Raw genomic sequence first — 23,786 nt, forward strand, 5'->3', positions numbered from 1 at the left:
TCATAAGTTGGTTTGTTGTTTGTTCTTTTTTAACTAAGAATGTTGAGCTGAGAAGGCATGCAGTGGGATCAGCCAGCTCTACTCACCTGAAACTCTTTTCATAATAGAAGGAGAAAAATCCCAGGAATTAAAACAACTTTCTTATTTTACCAGGATGTACTGTTTATCTACTGTTGCAAGCTTGAATTTTAAGAGAAATAAATGCTTCTATGAGTGATCTTCAAGTAATATATTTAAACATTTTATTTAACCAAGCTTTTCTTTAGATAAAAAAATAAATGTGTTTATTCTTTTTTCACTCTTTCTTTGATTTACTCTTACAAATGTAAAGACCAATTGTTGACCAATTAAGCAAAACAGAAGAAAAACAAAGCAAGCTTTTTTCCCCAGCTATTTCCAATATTGAGTAAAACACATTTTGAGTAGAATTTATTCATCTCTGGTCTATTATACTTCATTCATTTAAGAAAAAAAAAAAATAAAGGAAAAAACTCAGACTCTAATCAAACAATGTCTAACTTAATTGAAATTGAAAAGATTTGTGAAGTAATAGGTTCTATAACAGAAGAGAATTTTAATGGCCAGATGACTCCACCGTAGTTGTAATAGAGATAATTGACCTATATGTAATGCTATTGGGCCTTTTGTTCTTTTATTACTGGAAGTAATACAGGTACAAAACACTGAAAGTAGATCTGACTGCTTCATTGTTGTTGTTTCTTTGCTAGGGAATTAGACACGTGGATCATTTTGGGTTCATCTGCAGAGAGTCTTCAGAAAATGAAGGCTTCCACTTTGTTTGCTATGTGTTTCAGTGTACAGATGAAGCACTGGTAAGTGAAAAAAGCCAAATAGAATATTAGGCCCTAAAAGTCTCTTGTTGCTCCATTCTCTGTATTTTGGTGAATGTCTTCAAATCCTATTCCACTCGGAAATATAATTATTTCCAAAATGTAACTAACATAGCAGTCTGCAAAAGAACTTTTCATTTGTTTTGAGGGCAGGAGTTAAAATCCCCTTTAAAATCCAATAATTCTTCCATTTATTACGCAAGCTAAGTTAGACCATTTACCACTTTTTTTGAAGGATGTTTTTTTCACAGTGCACCTGTTCTGAAAATCAGAACTGCACAACTGTGTTGTAAACCAGGCCAGTGCATGACAACTGCAGTAAGCTTTCTTGTCATGGAGAAGAAAAGGTTTTGAGATAGAGGCAGTATCTTTTATTAGACTACAGTAATAAAGATGAGTGGCCTGGAAGAGATAGGACTTCATGATGAGTTTTGTCTTGCTTGTGTGTTTGTAGCCAGAAACTGCATGGGAACAGCTTGTCTTTTTAATCATAAGCACATTCCCAAACAAGGGGCAGTATCATTCTCAAAGACTGTTTGTGTTGAGTAAAACAGAAGCTCAGTGGAAGAGTGAAATTTTGTTCTTCTGCATGTCATTCTTTTCAGGTTGATGAAATCATGATGACATTGAAACAGGCTTTCACCGTGGCAGCTGTGCAACAAACTTCTAAAGCACAGCCCCAGCTCTGTGAAGGCTGTCCTATGCAAATCTTGCATAAACTCTGTGAAAAGATAGAAGGTGAGATTTAAAGAGCTTTCTGGTTGAATATCTTTTCTGACTATTTCATTGGGGGACAGTCTTACAAGTGAAACTCTAAGGAAATTAATATTAAAAAGAGCTTGGGACTTGGGATGGAGAGTTGAAAGCTAGTTGTTTTATTTGGAGGAGTGTAATGTCAGGTTTTCTGTAAGGTAATAAGAATTTTCTAACAAAAGTTAAGCTCCTTTCTTGTGTTTTAGTTCAATTTTTGAAAACTAATTAAGAGTCTATTAGTTACTTGCAGCTCGTTAGGCTCTATGAGCCCTTTGCATGCAGAAGATGATAGATAAGGAACCTCTGAAGGATAGATGCTGCGATAGCTATGACCGTCTTAGATACTGGCATTATGCTACCACTAAGCATGAACTGAACAGTGTGCTTTTAATACATGTGTTTGTGTTGTTGATCTATGCACCTTCATGAAAATGCAGCAATTAGAATTGTAGTTGCTGCCCAGAACACAAGGTCATGCCATAAAAAACCTCTTTGCATTTCAGCAGATTTCACAGTTAGATTTTGTTCATTTAAGCAATGTCTGGGGTAAGTAAAGGGCAACAGCAGCTTGTGAGATCACATGACAGTAGCTTGTTGGACTAAAACCTATGTAGTATTAATTTGATGAAACTGGAGAACTTCCAAAACTACTTTCGCTCTATTTTGGTTTTCAGCTAGCTGTGATTTTTGGGAAGTTTCCCAAAGGTGAATGATACTTAATGTCTGCAATCATGCCATCTGGTTAATCATATGTTCTGATTCTGGAGGAGGTATGCCATGATCAGAAACTGAAGTACACAGTACTGTTGGTGGTTTGCTGGTTTTTCACAGAAAATAGAGGAAAAGAATTTAATCCAGGATGAGAGCAGAAAATGTAATCTGAATGAAAGAGTAACCTGCTTTAGACTGTCAGTAAATATTTTCAGCAAGAGGCAAAGCAAGAATTTCACTAACATGCAATAAATCTACTCTTTTTCAGTAGAGACCAAGGCATACAAAGTGGAGAAAAGAGAAGGGAATTATATTCATACCATAAACAAAATCTAAGCACCACTGCATAAAACACCAACTAAGCAGTCTGCTAAAATGCAGTAGATTGTGGGTTTATTTTATCTTGTGTGATAATGGAATCTTCAGCTAAGAGTATAATCCTGGTGTGTGCTCAGTAAATCTCCTCGTTGCAGAGTTCATGTCCCTCATTTTAAAGGCATGAGTTCAGTAGTAGCTTTAAATGAACCTGGAGTTCCTTCTAATGCCCTGTTATGAAATCATTCAATGGGTCAGCTCAAATAACTGGCAAGCTTTGGCTTAAATTGTGGGCGTATTTATGTGATTGATTAATTCTGACAAAATTGACCCTGTAATTTGTTCTTTTTTGTTCCTCTTGGTAGGGTTGCACCCTTCTAAGACTAAACTAGAACTACAAAAGCATCTAACAACACTAAATAACCAGGAACAGGCCTCTGTTTTTGAAGAGGTTCAGGTAAGCTCTTTGTTTCCTGGGAGATTTTAAAGCAATTGATGTTTTTTGCTAACATCAGTGTGAAACACAAAAGTTATTTTCATTTTTTGTGAATTATTCATTATTTAATAGCATTAATTACCTTGAGCTTTAATTTCAATATCATTGTTTTTCTAGAGCTGTTAAAAACTTGTCTTTTGATTAAAACAACTGTTTTACTCGTGTTTCTTCCACTAATAATACTACTTGTTTTCCATGAAGATGTTGCCTTTTCACTGACTAAAACTGCACACATTTTGTTGTGTGTGAAGGCTTGTACTGTGAGGACATTCATACTATTACTCTGACAAAAATAAATTATGGTAATGTTCCAAGATCAGAAAATTTCTCACCTAAAATTTATCCTAGATCTTAATACTTGTCAAACTAGCTAAAAAAGTTAAACTTTCTATCTTCTTAATTAAATCTATTGTAGGACAGAAGAAAGCATAGCTGGATTTAAGACAGATGATGTGTATTGTAGGAAACATCACTGGGATTGCCACTCTACTGAATATTAGGAAATTTCAAACTATTGAAAATAATGTTTCCTTCCTCTCCTGAGTCATTTCAGTCTCTTTGTGTGTTTCCATGTGGCAGTTTATCACTCAGTACCAAATTTGGAAGTTACTCTGTGGGGCTGATTCCATGAGCTAAGTAATTCCTTGGTATCCAGCAATTAGCAGCACTGTTGCCTTTTAGTGTTCTGCACACAATCTAAAGCTTCTGGTAGTACCAGGAAACTGTTAATTGCTTCTGGTCTGCAAACGATTAACTTGGTAAAACCAAAGAGTAAAGTACATCTCTTCTGCCCATCTTTTTCAGCTAGCTTTTACAGCTGGACTGCCTGAAACTGTAGTTGTTGTATTCCTACAGATCCATGTATTGTAACCATGATTTGCATTTTTAGATAGCTGTGATATTTTAATTAATCTAATGTGCTAACGTGCTTGGCATTAGCTAATTCATACTATATCCTCTGCATTACATCAATAGGCTTAAAACAGCATATGCTTTTCAAAAGTTAGGTTTCTGGGACTAAATTCTTTAATAAATTGTTTTAAAAAGATTTTCTCTCACAATAACTCTGATCTAAATAGAATGCAGTAGAGACAAATATGTTCACCTTGTGCAGTAATTTTGAAAATACCTATGTAATTTCCCCCACATTAAACGACTAATGAGAAGGATTTCTAGAAGGGTTGTGCATCGTAACTCCAGAACACTACTTCACGTGTGCCACAGACTCACAACTACTGTGTTTTGATTTTCTTCATATAGAAAGCAAATTAGCAAACATATTTTTTTAAGCCTTCATTGTCTTGTGGCAATTTGATACCTTTACGGTTGTCCTTTGTCTTTCATGTAAATTCTGTCATGTATGAAGTGAGGTGAGGTGTTTCTCTGGCTGTATTGGTGCTTTACCTGGGACACTGGTGTCCTCTGGTGGACTGGAGTAGTAGCATTAACCAAACTAAACGTGTTACACTGACAGTGTATGGACTGTGACAAAATGAAAAGAATAAATATTTGCTGACAGTTATACAAATGTGTAATTACTGTGTTTGTGGTGTTTTCAGTTAAAGAAATTAAGACCAAGAAATGATCAAGAAGAGAATGAGTTGGTTATCTCTGTTTTGAGAAACATGTATGAAGAAAAACAGAAGGACCATGTTCATGTTGGAGAAGCAAAACAGGTAAGTAAACATTTGGGTTTAGTTCATATAAGAAGGAGCCAGAAAAAAACTTTCCATATCTTTCCAAAGGTAAATTTCCATCACTGGCATTTTGAAACTTGAAAGTGTTAAGCAGTGGTGAATACTGAATTTCCTTATGATTCATAGGCTATTGTCATGCACAAAAAAAAGATATTTCAGATTTTGAGGTCCCTAGTACAGTTTGATTTCAAGCCTAGGAGACAGAGATGCAGACAAGGTAGATTACTAATTTGTTTCTTCTCACTGCAATGAAAATTTAATGTGTGTGAGAATATATAAGGAACTTACAATTGCTCTCAGCTGATCTGTGTCATTTGCTATCCCACTGAGAGTGTAAGTCAGTATACTGCCAACACATTGGATATGATCCTTGATAAAAGGCCTGTTACATTTACTCAAGAGCTGGAAGCTATGTCTTGTGTGCAAATGACCATTTGAAGTGGCCTCAAGAAGGAGTAGCTGAGGAGAATCACTGCAGAAACTTCAGCAGAGACTCTTGTCCATTTCCAAAAAGCTGAACTACCTTCTAAACTGCATCAGGTTCCATCAGGGCTGTTTAAGGCCATTTACAGAGCACAGTTAAGATTTTCCAAAAGGAATTAGTGATTTTGGATGCCTTAGTTTGTGACTAATTAACTTGAAACACCTCAAGGTGGTCTGTATTTAAAAAAGGATAGACCCCCATTCTCTGGAAACTTTCAGTTTCAATTATTTGATCCTTTTAAAAATCTTGGTTGTCCCTTTGCTGCTGGCTGGTAATTCCATTGCGATAACCGCTGTTGGCCATTAGTGATATAAACTAGCAAATGAATATGTGGAGAGTAATGAGAGCTGCGAAGAAATGGGGAAGTAGCAGCAAATCTTCATTTACTATTTTTTCACTTAGTTAATATCTTCTCCTTTTATGGCTTACTGGCTAATTGTTGACCTCACTGAGTAGACAGGAAGAAAACTTTGCATGTTTTGTTCTCTGATTTATTGTCTTGGGTATCTCACCAGAAAGAGACTTTAAAGAATAAAGTATTGCAGTTGTGGCATAAGACAAAGAAACATTGCCTGAAGTCCTCTATCATCATACCTGAAATATTTTTATTTGGTCTAATGGCAGCTGATTATCAAATAGTTGTCAGTCACAAACAGCTTGGAAATAGGGATCTAGAAAGCAAGATAGATTAGTGTGTCTTCATTGTGATTTGAAAATTCTTAAGGCCTGCTTCAGTCTGTTTGCTCAGTTCCTGGAACCAAAATTAGTTAATCTGACACTTGCAAAGATGCCAGTGCTCTAAGAACAGAGTTGACTTGCCATCAGTCCATCATTTGTCTTAGTATAACATTTTATATTTACTCTGATAATTAATCTCCAGAGCTGTGTAATAGCAGATACCTTTGAATACCTATCTGGCAGTGTTATTTGTCTCAGCAATCATTAACCCATCACACGCTGGTATCCCTGTTCCTTTCTTTTCTGCATAGGTATTCACTTTCATTCTTTTCATAATCACTTTTTTTTTTTAATATCTAAATCAGGGGAGGGAAAAAATAAAATATGATACTCATAAATGGATCTTATTTAACAAAAACGTTTCACAATAAGTGTCTTTTCATAAGAACATAATTGTAAGCAGCATCTAATTTGCTCTTTGAGGATAAGATGAGGGAAGGTAAAAAGAAAATGCAGAAGCCTGTAATTTTGTCATAGTGGAAATAGGATGATTTATAATTATATGTAGGCAGGACTATTTGGTGGTGGTGATAATGTGCTATTCAGCTGCCCAAGTAGTAGTAATTGCATAGATCAAACATTCAGTCTCTGAAATTAGGGACAAATACAGAAGGCTGCGGTACCTGGCAGCCTGAAGGTGAACCCTAAAAAATATCATTGAAAACGAAACTCTGATTTTCTACTGCAGGTGTTGGGTTTGGATGGTAATATTTCCATCGTAGTATCATTTTTCTGTTTGCTACACTGATCTTCACAGCACTAAAAATTGACTGAAATATTTATTTACGAAGTAAAACTCTCAATTGATTGTTAGCTTTAAGGTGGAAAAGTTTCTACTGGTGAAATATATAGAAGAACTTGATTGTTACACATCTTCCTGGCCCTTAGAAAGCCCCATTTTAATATAATGGAGATGGTTGAGAGTTCCAAATAATTATGAGCTTCATCCATTTTGATTAATTTCTTAGTTGAAGAAAAGGAAGCCCATCAGAAATCTCTAATCCGTTACACTTAAACATTTAGAATTTGTACAACTGTATGTTGGAACTAAAGAAAAACTGTCAACAGAGCCATAAATTCCTGTCAAAACACGAATTCTTCTGAGGCATGCTATTACACTCAGCACATTTCCTTTAAGAGATTTCCTGATCTTATGTTAGGATAGTTTGTTAAACTTCAGTACAAGTATCAGTAGAGAAAAAGGCATGAAAAGCCAAGGACACCAGGAGAAAGTATTGATTCAGGTTACACAAGTCTTCAGCCTGTTCACTGAAATTCTGCTCCATGCTGTTGAGCATTTTGCATTTCTGTTTGCAGACTTCACAGCCTCCTGCTGAGAATGCTGTAAATGAGGTGTCCAGCAGTGCTCCGAGATTCAGATTAGATATGTTAAAGAACAAAGCAAAAAGGTCTCTGACAGAATCATTTGAAAGTATTTTATCACGTGTAAGTATCTTCATGTTTATTGTCTTTGAACATAAAGTCATTGCTTTATTTATTTGAATGACAGAAAAGTCATATTTGTTATTCTTCCAGGCTAGACTCCAGAAGTTGTTAAAGGCACAGTGACAAAAATATTTGAATGTACGTTATAGAAGAAGACAAAACAAACCAGGGCTTTGATAGAGAGAATACCAAGTCCTGGATGAAGTGAACTAATTCCTAGATAAGAAATAGTGTATATAGGCATTTCAAAAAATGAATATGAAGTTGAGCATGAGGACTTAAAAAAAGAGATTATTGTTTTATTTCTCTTTAGGATTTAGGAAATTTAAAAAGTAGTTATAATTGTTCACTTTTATTTATGTAGAAGGAAATTATTAAGCAACTGACTAAGCATTCCTAATGAGATAGTATTTATTAGTGACACAGGACTGATGAATAATGAGGCATCTGAACTTTTAAATGCCACAGATTATTTGAAGGCAAGGAATGTAAAGAACTTCAGATGGCACTAAGAATATGAAGGCATTTATGCAATATTACATCAGCTAAAATTCTCTGTAAACAGTGTCTGGAAATACGGATCAGTGGGAAAAACTCGAGCTTTGGTGTGATAGTGATTCCCAAGAAATCATGTTAGGAAAATGATGAGTAAATGAAAATCTGTTTATCATAAACAGATCGCTGAAATTATCTGCTGAAAGTATACAGCAGCAGTTATGAAATTAAATCAGATGTCAAGTTCAAGCACTTTTTAAACCTACGGAGTGTCTTCTCATTCAAATATTTTTTGTTTTGCACCTCATAGGAAAAGTCTGAGGAAAATAATAAACTTGGAAAGACTTCTGCCTGACAAAGGATTAAAAAAATCAGACCTTCTCCCTTGAGAAGAAAAAAGTTGTGACAGAATGCCAAACAACAAATATTCAGGAACAGAAATTGGATATTCTCATTTGTAATCAGCAAAAAGTTATATAGAAGCAAGATCTAGTCTAATTTATTGGCTCCTAGACATGCAACTTGTAGTGACAAAATGAGGTTTTCAAAGCTTATTTCAGACATATCTAACCTGTTCCCATAAAACAAATAATGGCAAAAGCACGGTCTCCCTGTCATAATTATGCATATAGAGAGGATTTTAGTTTAATATCTCCCCTTATTACTTCCCAGACAGTATTCCTGGAATTCACCCCCATAAAATCCTGCTGTGCATGTGTTTGGGATATGACACATAATGTTAGTGTTGTTACATTAACTATAGTACTGTTCTAATTTTTACCAGTTTGTCTTGACTGGCATAAGCTTTTCTTCACATAAGCACAGCTGTATATTGGTTGTATTTTCGCTGTCATTGCTGGTTTTGATGGAAATTCTTGATTTTGATCAGATCTGAAGCCAGAAGTTGTGACTGAACTTCGAAGAGAGAATAGTCGCTGTTGTGAATAATGATAACATTTTATGTTTTACCTGGAATAACAGTTCAAAGAGAACATATGTCGTAACATAAGAGCATTAAAAAATAAAACATTTAAGATTAGGAAGATAGAAGTTCCATAATTCTGTTAGCACATAAGAATCCATCACTAGGTTTCTTGATATTTTTCTTGGTTACATAAAAGCATTAATCAGATTATGCAAAGATATTGTTGAACATATTATACAGAAATATTTATGCTTTCTGATTTGTAGGCACTGAAATGATAACACCAGAAATTGTTTTGCTGTGTATTAAATTCATATGGGTTTAGTCCTTTGTCATAGACATCCTTTTCATTTCTCTATATCTTTGTAAGAAGTACCTAATACAGAAGTAAAAACACATAATTGCCAATGAGAATTCCTTAATTCTACAGGATCCTTTAAATTGTCAGAGACTATCCTGAATGAAGCTTCTGTTTCCCATAAGGGCAAAGGATATTCTTAGGCATTTTAGGAAATTAAATTTGATACTGTCTTTGAAAATTACATATTCTGACTATGCTACACAAATCTCTTTTTCATATGCCCCATATATCATAATGTTAACTGCTAGTGTGCTTTATCTCTACAGGGCAGTAAAGCCAGAGGTCCATTGGACAGTTCTGGTTCTGTGGATTTGGACAGCTCTGTGTCCAATACCTTAAGCAGCACAAATAAAGTAAGTAAAGCCTGGGATAACTGTACATATTTAGAAACTTCAGATAATAGTCGAAATAAAAGACTATAATATTAGTTGTTCCGAAACAATTGATCGGATGTGAAATGCTCATATAACTGTTCTGTTCCAACATCTTGCATTTTTTTGATTGGGTTTTGGCAGTAGACAAGTTACCTGATTGTGTGTGAAAAGAAAGAAACTACAGAACAGCCAAACAGTATGATAAAACAATATCACAGAGTAGGGAGGATAGGTATGTCCTTTTCTTCCTATCTGTAAGAATTCTGCTGCTGCTTGCTGATCCAAATGATGTGTCTTTATTCCTGTGCTGAGTCCCTATGAGAGTGACAGGGCGGCATTCATTACAGGCATCTTCTTGGATCAACCACTACCTTTCCTTTCTTTTCTCTTTTTTTTTTTTCCCCCAGCCTGAAGCAATATTCAGGTTTTTTAGAATTTGCAAGTTGATTATTCAAATCATTTTTCATTTATGTAATGTTAGAATGTGTGCAATTCCTCTGAGGGACAACTTGAAAAAATTATCAGTTTAGTCTAGTAATAGAGCTTCAGGCTAAGAATAGTAGTCACATGGCAGTACAACAGTGATGTGTAAGATGCTGTTATCTGTAGAGTTTCACTGGAGATTTCCATACTTTTTGGCAAGATGGGACACATAGTAAATCTGTTTCTGTTCTCCAAAAGTTTCAAGTTGCTTTCAAGCTTTTCATTCTGTCCCCCGTGCTATAAACAAGAGAAGTGCAATTGAGTTTCCATTTGAATTAGAAATGCCTCTTACTGTATATAACGTACGTTTTATTTGAATGAGTGTCTATATGTGAAATAAAATATTATATACGTCATCTGGATACTGCAACAATATGCAGCAAAAAAAAATACTGTAATTACCTTGCTGGCCATGCTAATCTGGCTGGTTTTAGCCTTGAAAGTACATATGATGAATGCAGGATTGCATTCATAAGAAACATAAGCAAGAAGTGGAGTAATTTCTCCCTTTGTGTGGTTAGAAAGCTGTATAAAACAATACAAACAAACCGCATAGAAGAAGCCAGTCTTCTCTGGAGGCAGCATAGAACTCTGCAGACCTGATATACAGCTGTTGATTCTCCTGTAATGCCTGAGCACCTGTAGACTCCTGACTTCATGTAATCAAGAGTCTGTTCTTTCTGCTTACATTTTTGAAAGAATGGCTGACTGCCAGAAACACACAAGGTGGGGAATGAAGAAAATGCATGGTTTGGGACTGAAACAGGCATCCAGTCCTAGGATTAAGTTCTTTATGTGAATCTTCAGCTAGACAAGGAACTGTTAGATGGCATCCTAAATGTACAGTACTCTGCAATGCCACCCTTTTCACTGTTAGCCAAACCCTAATCCTTTTGTTTTGACCCCATTTCTTCTGAGCTGTAATGAACATACTATTACTCTCAAAATTACTTTTTCTCTGGAAAATAAAGACTTTTTTGTTGACATCGGTGATGAATAACAAAGACATGAAACATCAAACATCTTTCTTTGAGCTATCTTGATAAAAATGTGCATGTTTGAAGTAGGTCTCTGTGGGATGTGAATAATGGCATGCTAATGCAATGTCAAAGCTGGATTCTAAGCCCACATATTGATAACCTTATATCTTGCACTGCTAGGAACCACCATTGTGTGAAAAGGAGAAAGACGGACTTCCTACCCTTCCTATAGGAAGCGCTGTCAAGACCAGTGGATCGGTGGGTGATCTCTCCAGCATCACAGAGGATTGTCCTGTTGATCAATCTGTTACGTTACCTCAGCAAAGCTTTCGGAGGCGAGCAAACACGCTAAGCCATTTGCCAACTAAAAGCCAGGAATCTCTGGTACCTGTTGAAACATCACCGTCTGTTCCTCAGAGGAAACTTATGAGGTATCACTCAGTGAGCACAGAGACTCCTCACAAAAGAAAGTAAGACTTATTAAAAGCAGGCTATGATTTCATTTGTTGAGGGCATATTTGGGGATGATGACTGCATACCAGGTATGTCCTCTTAATGGATAAGAAATGTGTTGCAGTGGTGTGTCACTCTTTGGAGGTTTGTAGGTATTCTGTTTAAAAAGACTTTTAGCCCTATTTGCTCCACAGGGAAGAGAAGACATGAGATGAGTAGTTCCATAGTATATGTCACAAAACTATTTGTAAGCACAATAGGATTGCTCCTAAGCAGTTCGGTTATATTTGTGCAAGCATTAATTTTTGGGTTTTTTTTATCTGTGAGCAGTATAAATAAATGCTACTTCTTGTGGTCTATTTAGAGAGAAAAATCCAGTAGCCTTTCTGATCCTGAAAACCTTACTGGTTGGTGAATTCATATGTGACTTTGAAATAGCACACTAAACTGACATAAATTGCTTAGTTATTGGTAGAGGTGAGGCTCCTGTCTAGCTTTTCAATGAGCATATTTAGATTTTACTCACCAAAACAAGCTATTGCTTGCCTTAGTGCTAATATTCTTCAGGCTGTCCTCCTTCAGTGGATGCCTCTGCATCTCTAGTCCACTCTTAACTTTATGTCAGTTTTCTCCCACCCTTCTATCTAGCTTTTTCAAATTACCATGGAAACATTTCTGTCTGTAGGCTTCTGTTTTACTGCCCACACTGCTCATTTACACAAGTTCGTAGGAAATCTCTATGTGCTCCACCTCATTTTTTCCTGCAGGAGGCAGGGCAATAAATGAACATGCCTGAAATGGGTGATGACAGTGAAAAAAAGAGAATTATAGTATTTGAAAGAAAACATAACCTACCTTGCCTCTTTGTCCCTTTTTTGAACCTTTTTAATTTTAAAGTACTAGAATGTTTTTCTAGTGCAGTTTAGGACTTGTTGTCGGTCTGTTATCTTCACAAGAGCTTCCCTGATGCTTGTAGCTGCTAGTTTAATGACTTATTACCTTATTAAAGGAATGCAGCTAGAAATTAAGTATATTTTTCATTTCCTTGATTATTTCTATTTGGGTTTGGTCATGTGATTTTTAGTAAGACCTGAGTGTGCCTGCTTCCTCACATAACTCAAATCCAAAAGAAATTCCTGTTGCTTCCATTTCATAGCAAATGTACAGAAACAGAGGAAATGGAAAACTTAGAAGACAAATATACTTAAAGTTCTCAAAAATCACTGGAATTACAGACTTTTAAAAGTCTTGACTGTTTTATGAGTGTTTTTGAACAGCTTACCTCATTTCATAAATTGTTTTCAAAGTAGAAATAAATTCAGTTCTTCCTGTAGCAGTTCACTTCTTATCCATTGGAACTCTTGATCATATGCCTGACTTTATCATAGAAATCAAGGGGAAACACATACAAGGAAAAAGAAATGGGTCAGTTAGTGACAGGTTTTTGTGCATTTTAATTTAGTCATATGCTGAAATGCCTTGATGAAGCCCGTAAATGTGTTATTTGGGATTTTGCTAGTTGGGTTAAAATGTTCGTGTTCTTAAGTTACTGCATGAACTGTGAAAATATAGGAAATGTCTCATTTATATATGCCAGGTCTTTTTCAAAGATTAGAGAAGGAATTTCACTTCTTTTTTTTCCCCCCTTCTTTCCTTTCTTACTCTTTTCTTCTTTGTACTACCTCAACTCCATCACTGTGGTTGGAATCCCCCTATATGGTTTGAACGAATTTGTTGGCGAATCTAAAAGTTCTTCTGGTCAACTTGCACGTTCTCCTACTCTAGCTCGTCTTAATCCCTCAGCCTCTTCACCCAACTTTTTTAAATATCTAAGGCATAATTCAAGTGGAGAACAAAGTGGGCATTTTGCACAAAAAAGGTGAGCTAGCACCTGCAAATAGTTTCGGGTAGCATTTATTTTACCGTGTTATAAGTGTGAAATTCTATAGCATAAATAGTTAAAATAATTTAATATAGACCAAAGGTTGGTAGATTTTTATGGGAGAGGGAACCCTTTAACTGTTCCACTACTGAATATAGTAGCTAATTACATCATTTGTTGTTTTAATCAATAAAATTCTTTCAGACACCGGCTCGCTCTCTAGAGCCAGTTGCTCCAAAGCAATTTGTTGTTATGCAGCAGACAGCAGCACTCCTTAAATTGTGTGAGGGATAAGTTGCCAAGAGCCTGAGCTCACTCTGTCCTTCCTGAATCATTCTATTCTGTTCTGCTTTGTTTATGGTAACATATATTATTTTGTGCCTGACACTAAAGGCAAGTTCACCAAGTTGACTGAAAGGGGCAAGAAGTAGCAGGACTATGGAGAGCCAATACAAAAAACCCCCCCACGAACAATCCCCACCACCACCCCCACTCCTCATAGAACAAAAACCCAAGACCAAAAAAACCCTCAACCCATCAGTTTACGTATTTGTCTTGGTTACTTTCAGCAATATCAAATTACACTTCTCTATGTCTCCTTTCATAGAATTAAAATACATATAGAGAACATTGAGAAAAGGACATTAACTCTTCATTTCCCTGAGAATCTGAAATTAAGTAGCTCCCTAAAAATCTTGAACTGCGAAACCCCTTCTTAACCCCTTGAGCTAAAACTGCTTATTTTAGCTCAAAAGGCTGATGAAACCAAATGTCTTGGAAGTTCTGCCAACAGTCACTGGCCATTGGCAAGCAGTTTTTGTTGCTATTGCTGTTTATTGTTCGTTTTTGTTCTCTTGGGTGAAAGTTTCCTGTTTCTCCAAGGTGCTGATTTTTCTGAACCTGGGAAAGTAGTCAACTGAGAACCTTGTTTCACCAGTTTCTTCAGTTGTATTTGCTGAGTACTAACTAGCATCCCTTAATTTAACTTTACCTCAGAAGTATGATATAGCTCAGGGCAGGATATGGCCCTGATATACTCTTCAGTTTAGTAAGACTTACTTTAATCCCAAAGGTTAACTTCTCAAAAGTACATTTTTCCAAGTTGATTCGTTAATGATTCTGTGCACACAGATGGAACTTCTCCTTCCCTTTCCTTGTAATTTAAGGATATACCATATTGAACATCTATGCAACAAGACTGAAAATGGAAATTGATAGGGATATCAAATGGGTTAATGAGTTGATTCTATTCTGTAAGTGGAGTTACCATGTAATTGTGATGGATTTACACTGGAATTGTAAGTGAACCCTGTTTGCAGGGCACACCATGCTACAGCCTTATCTTTGTCTCTGTACCAGCTACTAAAGAACCTGCTTTGCTTCATACTGGTGATTATCCCAGAGTATCCTCCCTATTCCATTCACATCTTCAGGAAACAGAGCTAAAGGCCATCCGGATATATCATTACGGTTTATTAGAAGCAATTATTTCTTAAACTTACTTTTTCAGGAGTAAATTCTCCTACTTACATGGTTTTGTGTACTTTTCTGAAGAACAGTCTTCAGTATCATCAGCCAAGTAGTTTTCTGTGTTTTCACTCCATGCAAAAACTTTTCATTGTCTGAAGTGTTCTTATTTCCTTCTGTTAACCTTCTCCTGAGTATGTTTGGGACTTGTTATGTTAAAAGACCAGAAGACTGTTCATGACATTTGATTAGTACTCCTGTCTGTTGCATAAATAGAGCCACAATCCTGAATGATTAGTCAGAAGGCTCAGCTTTTAAGTGTAAAATTCCAAGCTTGTCTGAATAAAACCCTGTTAATACTTTACAAAATGTTTTTTGCCAAAGTCTTATTTTTCCTTTGCCAGCACAAAGATTGTCACTGTCAACTTTTCTTAACCTTTTCCCCCAAACTTAGTCAGTCACAGAAACTGATATTTAAGTAAATGTCCAATGATAAAGTTGGCATTGGTTCTTAATAGATTAAAGAAATTTATTTGAAACATGCACTGAAATCTTGGGATACAGCAAAGAATAATAACTGTACTGGAAATACATTTATATATATTGGAACATATTAGTTTTCCCAAACAAATATGTATTTCAAAGTAGCACTTTGTTAGCAGCTTCAGTTTTGACTTTGGCTGGTATTCAGGCCTTCAGGATTTAGCGTTTTTCGTTTGAAACTTAGAAATGTGTATTATTTTTATTCTGTGGATTTATACTTCTTTGTTCTAAACTATACTTTTCCCAACTGCACTCTCAGCATCTCCTACCGTACTGCCTTAAGGAAAAAGCTTCATTCTTCCTCTTCTGTGCCAAATTTCTTAAAATTTCTGGCTCCTGTAGATGAAAATAACACCTCTGACTTTAGGAGCACAACAAGGTAGGGTTCTTCCTTAAAGCCTGGAGATAAAACTGTATTTTCAAAGGTTTCTTTGTCTGAAATATTTCTAAATGCTTCTTTCACTTGCAAAACGTGATTTGTGCAACAGTTCATGTATATGTATTCTGCATGTAATTGCTGTCAAAAGGATGAAGCTATCCCAGACTGCTCTTCCATTAAGACAATAGAACTTAGCCATTTTTGATGTTGCAATGGTCATACAACTTCTATCTGTGTACTCCTGTGATTATTCCTGACAAAGGACAGTTTTCAGTTAAGGAAATATATGTGATTCATCCTGAGCAATGTTAGTGTCCTCAGACCAGGAGGAGAGGATGACCTGTAAAATGCTTCTGCCTATTGCTGCCAGAGCTACTTGAATTTCATTTACCCCTTTCAGCTTCAACGAAGACATGCAACCATTTAGCCAATGGCTGGAATAAAGCAGTGAATTGTTTCCAGTTGTAACAGGTGCAAGTTATTAGTAGGATAGGAAAACAGAGTTCCTGTTTATGATTTCATTTAATATTCTGAATAAAAACCTCTGTATGGAGTGTGTGGATTACATCAAAGGAGTAATACCGAAGGTTCCTGGACACTGTTACCAAGTTTGCTGCTTATTTCAAAGGTAGCCTTGTGAACACAAAGGTTAAAATTTTTGTTCCAAATCTGTGTTGGGAAAGAATATATCGCATACCCCGTTCACAGAAGGTTACAAGTTTAGTTGGTGTTTATAAAGCCCCTTGATGTGTGCTGATAAAAGTTATCAGCAAGTTTTTGTGTCTTGTATGAATACTTGCTAGATTTTGTGGATAGCATGTAAATAGCATAACAGTAAAGCTACATTATTGTGTATGTATCTTTAATATGTTGTGATTACTACATTGCTGCAAAGAAAACTGAAAATTAATTAAAACCAGAGAAAGCAGATTGCACAGAGCTGCCAGCTCCTGTTTGTGAACCTCAGTGATGTTTGCAGTGTTGTACAAGCTGCTGCCACAAAGCAAGCTTCACCTACCTAACACGAAGAGCTTGCCACAGCATGTGCACAGCACACTGCACTGCTTTGTTGGTGGTTCGTGTTACTGTATTCTCTGCAGACTGTGTCACTGCTACTAGCAGATTCAGGTAACCTAGTCATGAGCTCTCTTATGTTCTGCAATTTTAGCGACTACGAATCCAAACACAGCCAGCAGGCTGCTGATGCGGACAGCCCTGTAAGGACTCGAAGGCATTCGTGGAGACAGCAGATATTCCTGCGAGTGGCAACCCCTCAGAAAGCATGTGATTCTCCCAGCCGATATGATGGTAATAAGTCTGGGTTTATTTGCTTCCATGGACTGATTACTGTATGTGGTCTGTGAAGTGTGAATCAGTTTGTCTACTGAGTGGACATGTTTGTCTGGTGTTCTTTTGGAGCCATCGCAGTTTCCCACCTGCCTTTTGGTCATGCCAAGCTCATCAGCTGTTGAGTTTTTACTTTTCAACTTCATATGTAACATTGTTCCTATTGTGTTGCATTAACTAGCCAGAGAAGAAATTGTTTTTATGTGTACTATTTGAATGAGTTCTGGGAAAAAAAATGTATCACCGAGTATTGCTCTGAAGAAAAGATGATGCTTCTATTTCATCTTTCTCTGCTGCAGTATAGAAGTACATAATAGATAAATCCAGGCCTAGCAGAAGGAATTAGATTCCTTTTATGACCTCAGTTCTGAGTTCTGCATACCAGGCTGAATTTTCCTCATGTGTGCTACTCCAATCTGTGACATTTGCCACTTGAGTTATAGTTATCCACTGTTCTCATATTTATTTCCTGAAATTCTTTAGAGATGAAGAACCACAGACTAGAGGAAAATCACTGCACATGAGCATGCAGGTGCATCATTTTATGCATCCTACTTTATGTAAGACAAACAGTACAGCACACGCTGAGACCAAGAATGCCTGACAAAAACTTGTAGGTAATGGTCTCTGGCTCAGTAAAGTTTGAATTTCTTAGCATGAGCTCTGCAAGCTCTAACTTCCGGCTAATCTCTAAGGCCTTTGTATAAGAAATAAAAAAAAGTGTTATTAAACAGGAACAGTACATGATAGTAAATGCAGTGAAAAGTAACCATCCTAATGTCACTGAGATGTTTTTCTTGCATCTTCAAGTGAGGCCTTGATTAATTGGACACAGCACATAACAGAATTGTTTCTGTCAATGCAATGCTTGCAATATAATTTGACTGACAGTGAGGAAAGCTGTATATGGACACAGGTGCCTTTCAAATTTAGTGTACTTCAAAGTGAACTGATCTCAAGAGCATGGTGTATAAACACACATGTGAAATGCTCTCATGTACTTAAAGGCATGTGAAAGGCCTGTTCAACCTCAGCTGTTCTGTAAAACTACTGTTTTTACAGGTTTGATGCATCTCTGTGACTGGAAATAGTCTTACTTGGTTTTGAAAGCCACAAAACCTTCCCATATTAAATGGGGGGAAAAAAACCCACCTAAATTGCCTATCCAAGCATTTCCTCTGAGACATAATAGCTGCAAGATAAAATCTTAACAACCTACAGCTGGGTAAGCAGAATAGTTGGAGAAACAAGTGTGGCCAAAATGGAAAACAGGATGTGCTATTAATAGGAGGAGCAATTTAAAATATTTGGTCTTCACTCGTTTTCTTTTTCTGTATTTGTTTCAGTGCACATTATCAATTTATGAACAGAGGAAGAAGACTAAATGTTAGGGTTTGAGGCTTTTAAAAATTATTTATAATGAATACTGGATTTTTCCATTTGGAATTTTATGCATCTCCTGGAACATTTCTGGTAGTAATGGATACTCACTCATTATCCAGTCTCTGTAGCCTTTTAGAGAGCTGATCTTACATTGGACTCACCAGCACAGTTAACTAAGTAACATCTCTAGTTCCAAAGTAAATGTAACTACCTATCATTTATCATCTTGCTTTTCTTTCATATTGTTTTTTTTTTTAAGTCTTTCTTGCTCTTTTTGGACTAATTTCCTTTAACTTGTATAAACAGCTGATGTATCACCAAAAGATCAAGTTCAGCCAAATTGGAGAGAGGGCAAAGAAGGTTTTAAAGATACAATAGTTTGTCATTGTTGTTCTGCAGAAGTAAGCATGAAGAGAGGGAAATAAGAACATCTGTGAACATCATCCCTTTATAGGCTCTGACTCCATCGACCAGTATTTCCATTCAAGTGCAGTAGCCAACACCCCACTCCAGAGTACTCTGCAGGAGAGCAGTAAGGAAAAAAGCTGAAGACTGGTTTAAAAGCTGGTAATTCAGCCAAAAGACACAGATCTCTGTGAGTCAGAGATGATAAAGTTTTTCGAGTTTAGCCTAGGCTGCTTTACTAAACTTTGTACTAAACGTAAAATCCACCAGTATGTCCGAACTATGTATACATAGCTATGAGCACATGTGGGCAGGCACTGTCAACAAAATGAAACTGCTCAGTGGTTGTAACTTCTTTGGTTTGTAATGAGTAAATATGCATGTGTAAGCTGTCACAAGAGATAGAGACAACTTTAAGCTTTGTACTCACAGAAAAACCTAGACTCTGACATTTGTGATTACATTTATATAGGCAAGTGAGGTGAGCTAAATCTCAAGATCATATTCATTGCTACTCTCTGTGTAGTTTACACAGCAGGATATGAAGGTGTGTTTACTAAAAGTTCAAAGAAAAAAAGAAAAGAAGACTCACCACTGGTACATAGCTTTTGCAGAAATTTTGAGCTTACTCTTTCCAGGTTCTGAACTTAGGAAATTTCTAATATCTGAATTTCCACATGAAGCTTGAACAGCCTAAACAGCACTTCGAGTCCCACTGTCTTGCGCTTCTGATCCTTTACTTCTTTAGGAAGTGCTCATAAATAGTTAAACTTCATTTCCTGTAGCTCAGCAGCAGAAAAATGGTAGCTGGCTGTGTTTTGGGGGTTGCATCATGTATTACCAGGCAGAGAGCACACTGTGTTTTGCAGACACCATTATTTAAAATGAAAGAGGGTGTTACTATACATGAAGGAGGGTGTTAATTTTTTACTAGTTCGGGAGTAAAATAAAAAACAGTCCTAAATCAGTAGAATTAAAGAAAAATATTGCAAATAGATACATACACTGGAAAATAATTTTTTTTTGCCAGTTGAGATTCTTGCCTTGCCTGACAACTGGACTAATGCAGGCATGCCTCATGCAAGGTGAGCACTCTGAGGTAACAGAAAGCCTCATACAGAGACAGTTACTTTTGGTTGTTATAGGAACCATGACCCAAGTACAGGCCCTTCTCTGGCCACCTCTTGCTTGTTGGTGCTGCCACTTTCCCTTCCCCCCACTGTTTTTCCCTGCTTCTGTACATAACCTTACAATTAAGCACATCAGAGAACTATTATGCAATTGCTGCCTGGCAGAGCAGCCAGATCTCTGGTGAGCCTCAAGGTGAGGCTGATCTCCAGTTTGAAAATCTGAAAAGGATTTTCTGCATAGGTGAGATGATCTGTAGGGACTTTTAATGCTTTACAGCTGATAGCTGGGGGATGGAGTGCTAAATTATGCTTGTTCTATTGTGGCAAGCTACTGTTCAGACTACCCAACCTCATCTGCCGTTAGCCACTTCCCATGGAATGGCTGTGATGCTGCAAGTGATGTGGAGCACCAGGGGGCAGCGTTTCTCTCACTGCCACCTTGAGAGATAGGGTCTTGTCCTCGGATATTTTTTTGTTTATTTGTGGGAGTGTAATGAGTGTTGAGTCCTGAAAAATGGAAAGATAAAAAAAGGGGAGCAGAGGTCACTCACAAAATGGATCACATTTTGATCTGTTACAATACTGTATTTCTTTTGAAATAAGGTTTTCATTAGTCGTCTTTTTTTTTTTTTTTAAAAGCTCTGTCTCTCCTACTTAATGTCTTCAGTTATTTGATTTTTACCTTTATACCTCCCCACCCTACTTTCAGCCAGATGTTCCTTCTTCTGCGGGATCACTCTTAAGAAGAGCCACATTCTTTGGCAAATGGTCCAGGACTCTTTAGTTCTCTGATCACTGGTAAAAAGGTGAATCTAACAACTCAGTAATCATTTTAAACCAGCTGAAGTATGGACACTTTCAAACCCCATGATTTTCAACTGTACCAGTTTTCTGGTCCCACTCGGAGTATTACAGGAGCAGTAGAGCAGGAAGGAACAGGTGTCTGGAAGGTGAGGGTGGGTGCTCTTACCCTGCTTAGGAGCAGGATACACTTAACGTCAGTGTAGACTGATTATGAAACTTCACCTTGCACTGCAGTGCAGCAAGATATTCACATACATTTATTCAGCATCTACAAATATCTGTGCAGTAGACGATTTTCACTACAATTTTCACATACTGACTGTTCAGAACTTGTCATAGTAAGAGAACTGTTTTGCAGATTGTCAGAAACTCCCAGCAGAGTAGATTTAAAGGGAGTGTGAATAGTTTTTGAAGTACATGGTGGGAAAGTGATGGTGTTTGTTAGAGCTTTCTTGCTGAGGGAGGTGTGTTGGAAGTAGACAGCAAGATTTCGGTAGCAGCTGTGTCAGTTTTAGATTGGAGAATGGGGATTTGTTTTGAAGTGGGCAGTGTGTGATGGAGTTACCTGTTGAACAGTGAAAGAAATTGCAATTCAGAGGAATGAGATGCCTGGTATTACTTAGCAGTAGTCAAAAAATAGATTCAGATGAAAAAAGAAAGAACTTTAGCCAAAAGGACTACATAGTATTTTACAGCTTTACTTGCAGAAAAAAAAGAATTATTTTAGAAAGTGCAATTATCTCTGTACAGGAAAATTAACTTGATTCATTAATTAAAATTAATTTGGCTTCAGTCTCTGACAGAGGTATCCAACTTCAGCACCTAAGTGCTGAAGAAAAGTTTGGATTTGAAGAACTGTTATTCTTGAAACCAGCTGTAGTTAGCACCTACCTATCTGTTTATGTGCTTTGTGGTGAGGGTAGTCCAAGTATGAACCTCCAATGGAAAATAACCTGCATATTTATAAAATATATTAGTAGTTATTGAGTCAACTTGCCAAATCCCGAATCTGAAAGAAGTGCGGTTGCCTTTTAGGAGTACGATGTACGATGGTAGAATTTTATAGGGAAGCTGCAGGAAAGGAAGCAATATATTTGAAAGGAGTACAGGTCAAACATGGAATAGGAGTCAACAAAAGGTTGGCAAGTGAACAGGGAAGCAGTCTTTCAGTGTGCACTGAAGTGTTCAGATCCTGTTTAGGTGCACTTACTAATCTCATAAAAGTTCTGAAGGCTGCACATTGCTTGGGTTTTAACACATGGCTGTTTGGTTCAGTGGAATGTGAGCTCCTAGTTACGTTCAGTTGAACTGCTCTACTGTTTAGCCTTGCTTTCTCTGCTACCCTCCATACTGGGTTGTGCATAACAATGCAATACTCCGTTTCTTGTTACAGTATTTCTACTCTTGTCTGTTCTGCATCTGGAAGCTGGGTGTATTCATGGACATGGGTTACTGTTGACTTACCGAATGTCTGGGTTTTTTACTTTGCTTTGAGGGATTACCTTCACATTCCACCTTCCCCCGTTCTTTACCAGCCAAACAGCTGATGCAACTCTCCAGACTTCCGACAGGCCACCTGAGCAGTTAAACAGGTTCATTCTGCGTTCTGTAAATCCTGCCTCATGCCAGCATGCAGATGGGAGGGACAGCAGGTTTTGAATGTGTTCCTCTTTATCAGAGTAGACTTTAGACTTTCTGATAAATGTCCACAACTGATAAGAAGAAAAAGAAAAGGTAGAAAAGGAACTGCCATCTGGAAGGCAAAATCAAGCATAGTACTCTTCACGGAGGAATTAGAGGTAGCGTTGATAATCATAATTGTTAAGCTTATAGAATTTTAACCTTTCTGTTTTCTTTTATAACCTTAATTATTATTTCTTTTAATGAATACTGATCTTATCAGGTTAGTCAGTCACAGATGAGAAATTTTCAACCTAAATGGAAACAGGACCGTGGTCTTCAGTAATTAATGCTTTACAGCAGTTCAGGTGTTGCCACAGGTTGATCACTGCAGGACTGTAAGTGAGTAGCATCTCTGATAAACTTGTTAATTTGGTACTTTAAAACCATTCCATAAAATTTATACTGAGGAAGTGGGATGTGTACATTAAAGGCCAGAAGATTTTAGATGTGTTTAATCCATTTGCTTGCATGTGTTTTGCCAGCCTGTTTTTTTGAATTTTGGGGAGTTTTTTTCGAGTAGGTAGTCATGAGCTGTATCTGTACATAGTCTATTATTTTCTAACATATGTGCATATATACATACAAAAAACCAGAATACACATCTGAATCTAAAAGAGATCTATAAACCACTGAGAGAATATGTAGGATGAGAAGAGATTTGTTTCCCCCAAGATGCACATGCATTCTTTATTGGGTGCTATGGGAAGTAACATGAATTTAAGACATGAATAGACCACAGATAGAGTACAGTAGATAAGGGTTTTCTTACCTGGATCACTTTTACCTTTTGCGTTGATGTTTGGGGACCATTTTTGTTTATTCCTCTTTCTTATGGTGCCATTATTTTGTGCAGCCTTAGAGGATATGAAACGTTCCCTTGAAGATTGTCTTTTTATTTCTTTAAGTTCACTATTTTATTCAAGCAACTTAAGGGAGTTCTCCCCAAATCTTCGTTCGTGAAGCCTAGCCGTGAAGGGATTTCTACCAGCATTATCCTTTAGATTATTTTCCTTAAAATCTTACTTAATATGCACTAAGGAAAATTGGGATCAAAGCTACAAATGTAGAAATTCTACATAAAAATGTACAGAACATTGCTGACAGTATAGCATGTGCATAAAAAATAACAATTACATCAAAGCCAGAAGTCAAATAAAAATAATTTTCCTTTCATTGTCAATAAAAGTTGAGAATTATCAAG

General features: G+C 36.8%; 1 protein-coding gene across 12 annotated transcripts in view; it reads left to right on the plus strand.

Moving 5' to 3' along the window:
• TBC1D1 (TBC1 domain family member 1) overlaps positions 1 to 23,786 on the plus strand; it is a 110,348-nt gene that overhangs the window by 55,032 nt on the left and 31,530 nt on the right. For 7 of the 12 annotated variants that reach the window (XR_003527572.1, XM_027642773.1, XM_027642774.1 and 4 more), the window contains 10 exons: positions 729 to 833; positions 1,457 to 1,589; positions 2,996 to 3,087; positions 4,692 to 4,802; positions 7,363 to 7,491; positions 9,539 to 9,625; positions 11,290 to 11,579; positions 13,313 to 13,441; positions 15,714 to 15,833; positions 17,002 to 17,141. Coding sequence is in view for 10 of the 12 variants with exons in the window: in XM_027642773.1 (XP_027498574.1) it covers positions 729 to 833; positions 1,457 to 1,589; positions 2,996 to 3,087; positions 4,692 to 4,802; positions 7,363 to 7,491; positions 9,539 to 9,625; positions 11,290 to 11,579; positions 13,313 to 13,441; positions 15,714 to 15,833; positions 17,002 to 17,141 (1,336 nt within the window). In the remaining 2 variants the exon portion in view is untranslated. Of the gene's footprint in view, positions 1 to 728; positions 834 to 1,456; positions 1,590 to 2,995; positions 3,088 to 4,691; positions 4,803 to 7,362; positions 7,492 to 9,538; positions 9,626 to 11,289; positions 11,580 to 13,312; positions 13,442 to 15,713; positions 15,834 to 17,001; positions 17,142 to 22,582; positions 22,702 to 23,786 lie in introns of those variants that run through there. The other 5 variants (XM_027642777.1, XM_027642778.1, XM_027642779.1 and 2 more) reach the window with 5 other exon arrangements.

Source organism: Corapipo altera, unplaced genomic scaffold (assembly GCF_003945725.1).
Source record: "Corapipo altera isolate COAL_440 unplaced genomic scaffold, ASM394572v1 22, whole genome shotgun sequence".
Lineage (NCBI taxonomy): Eukaryota > Metazoa > Chordata > Aves > Passeriformes > Pipridae > Corapipo > Corapipo altera.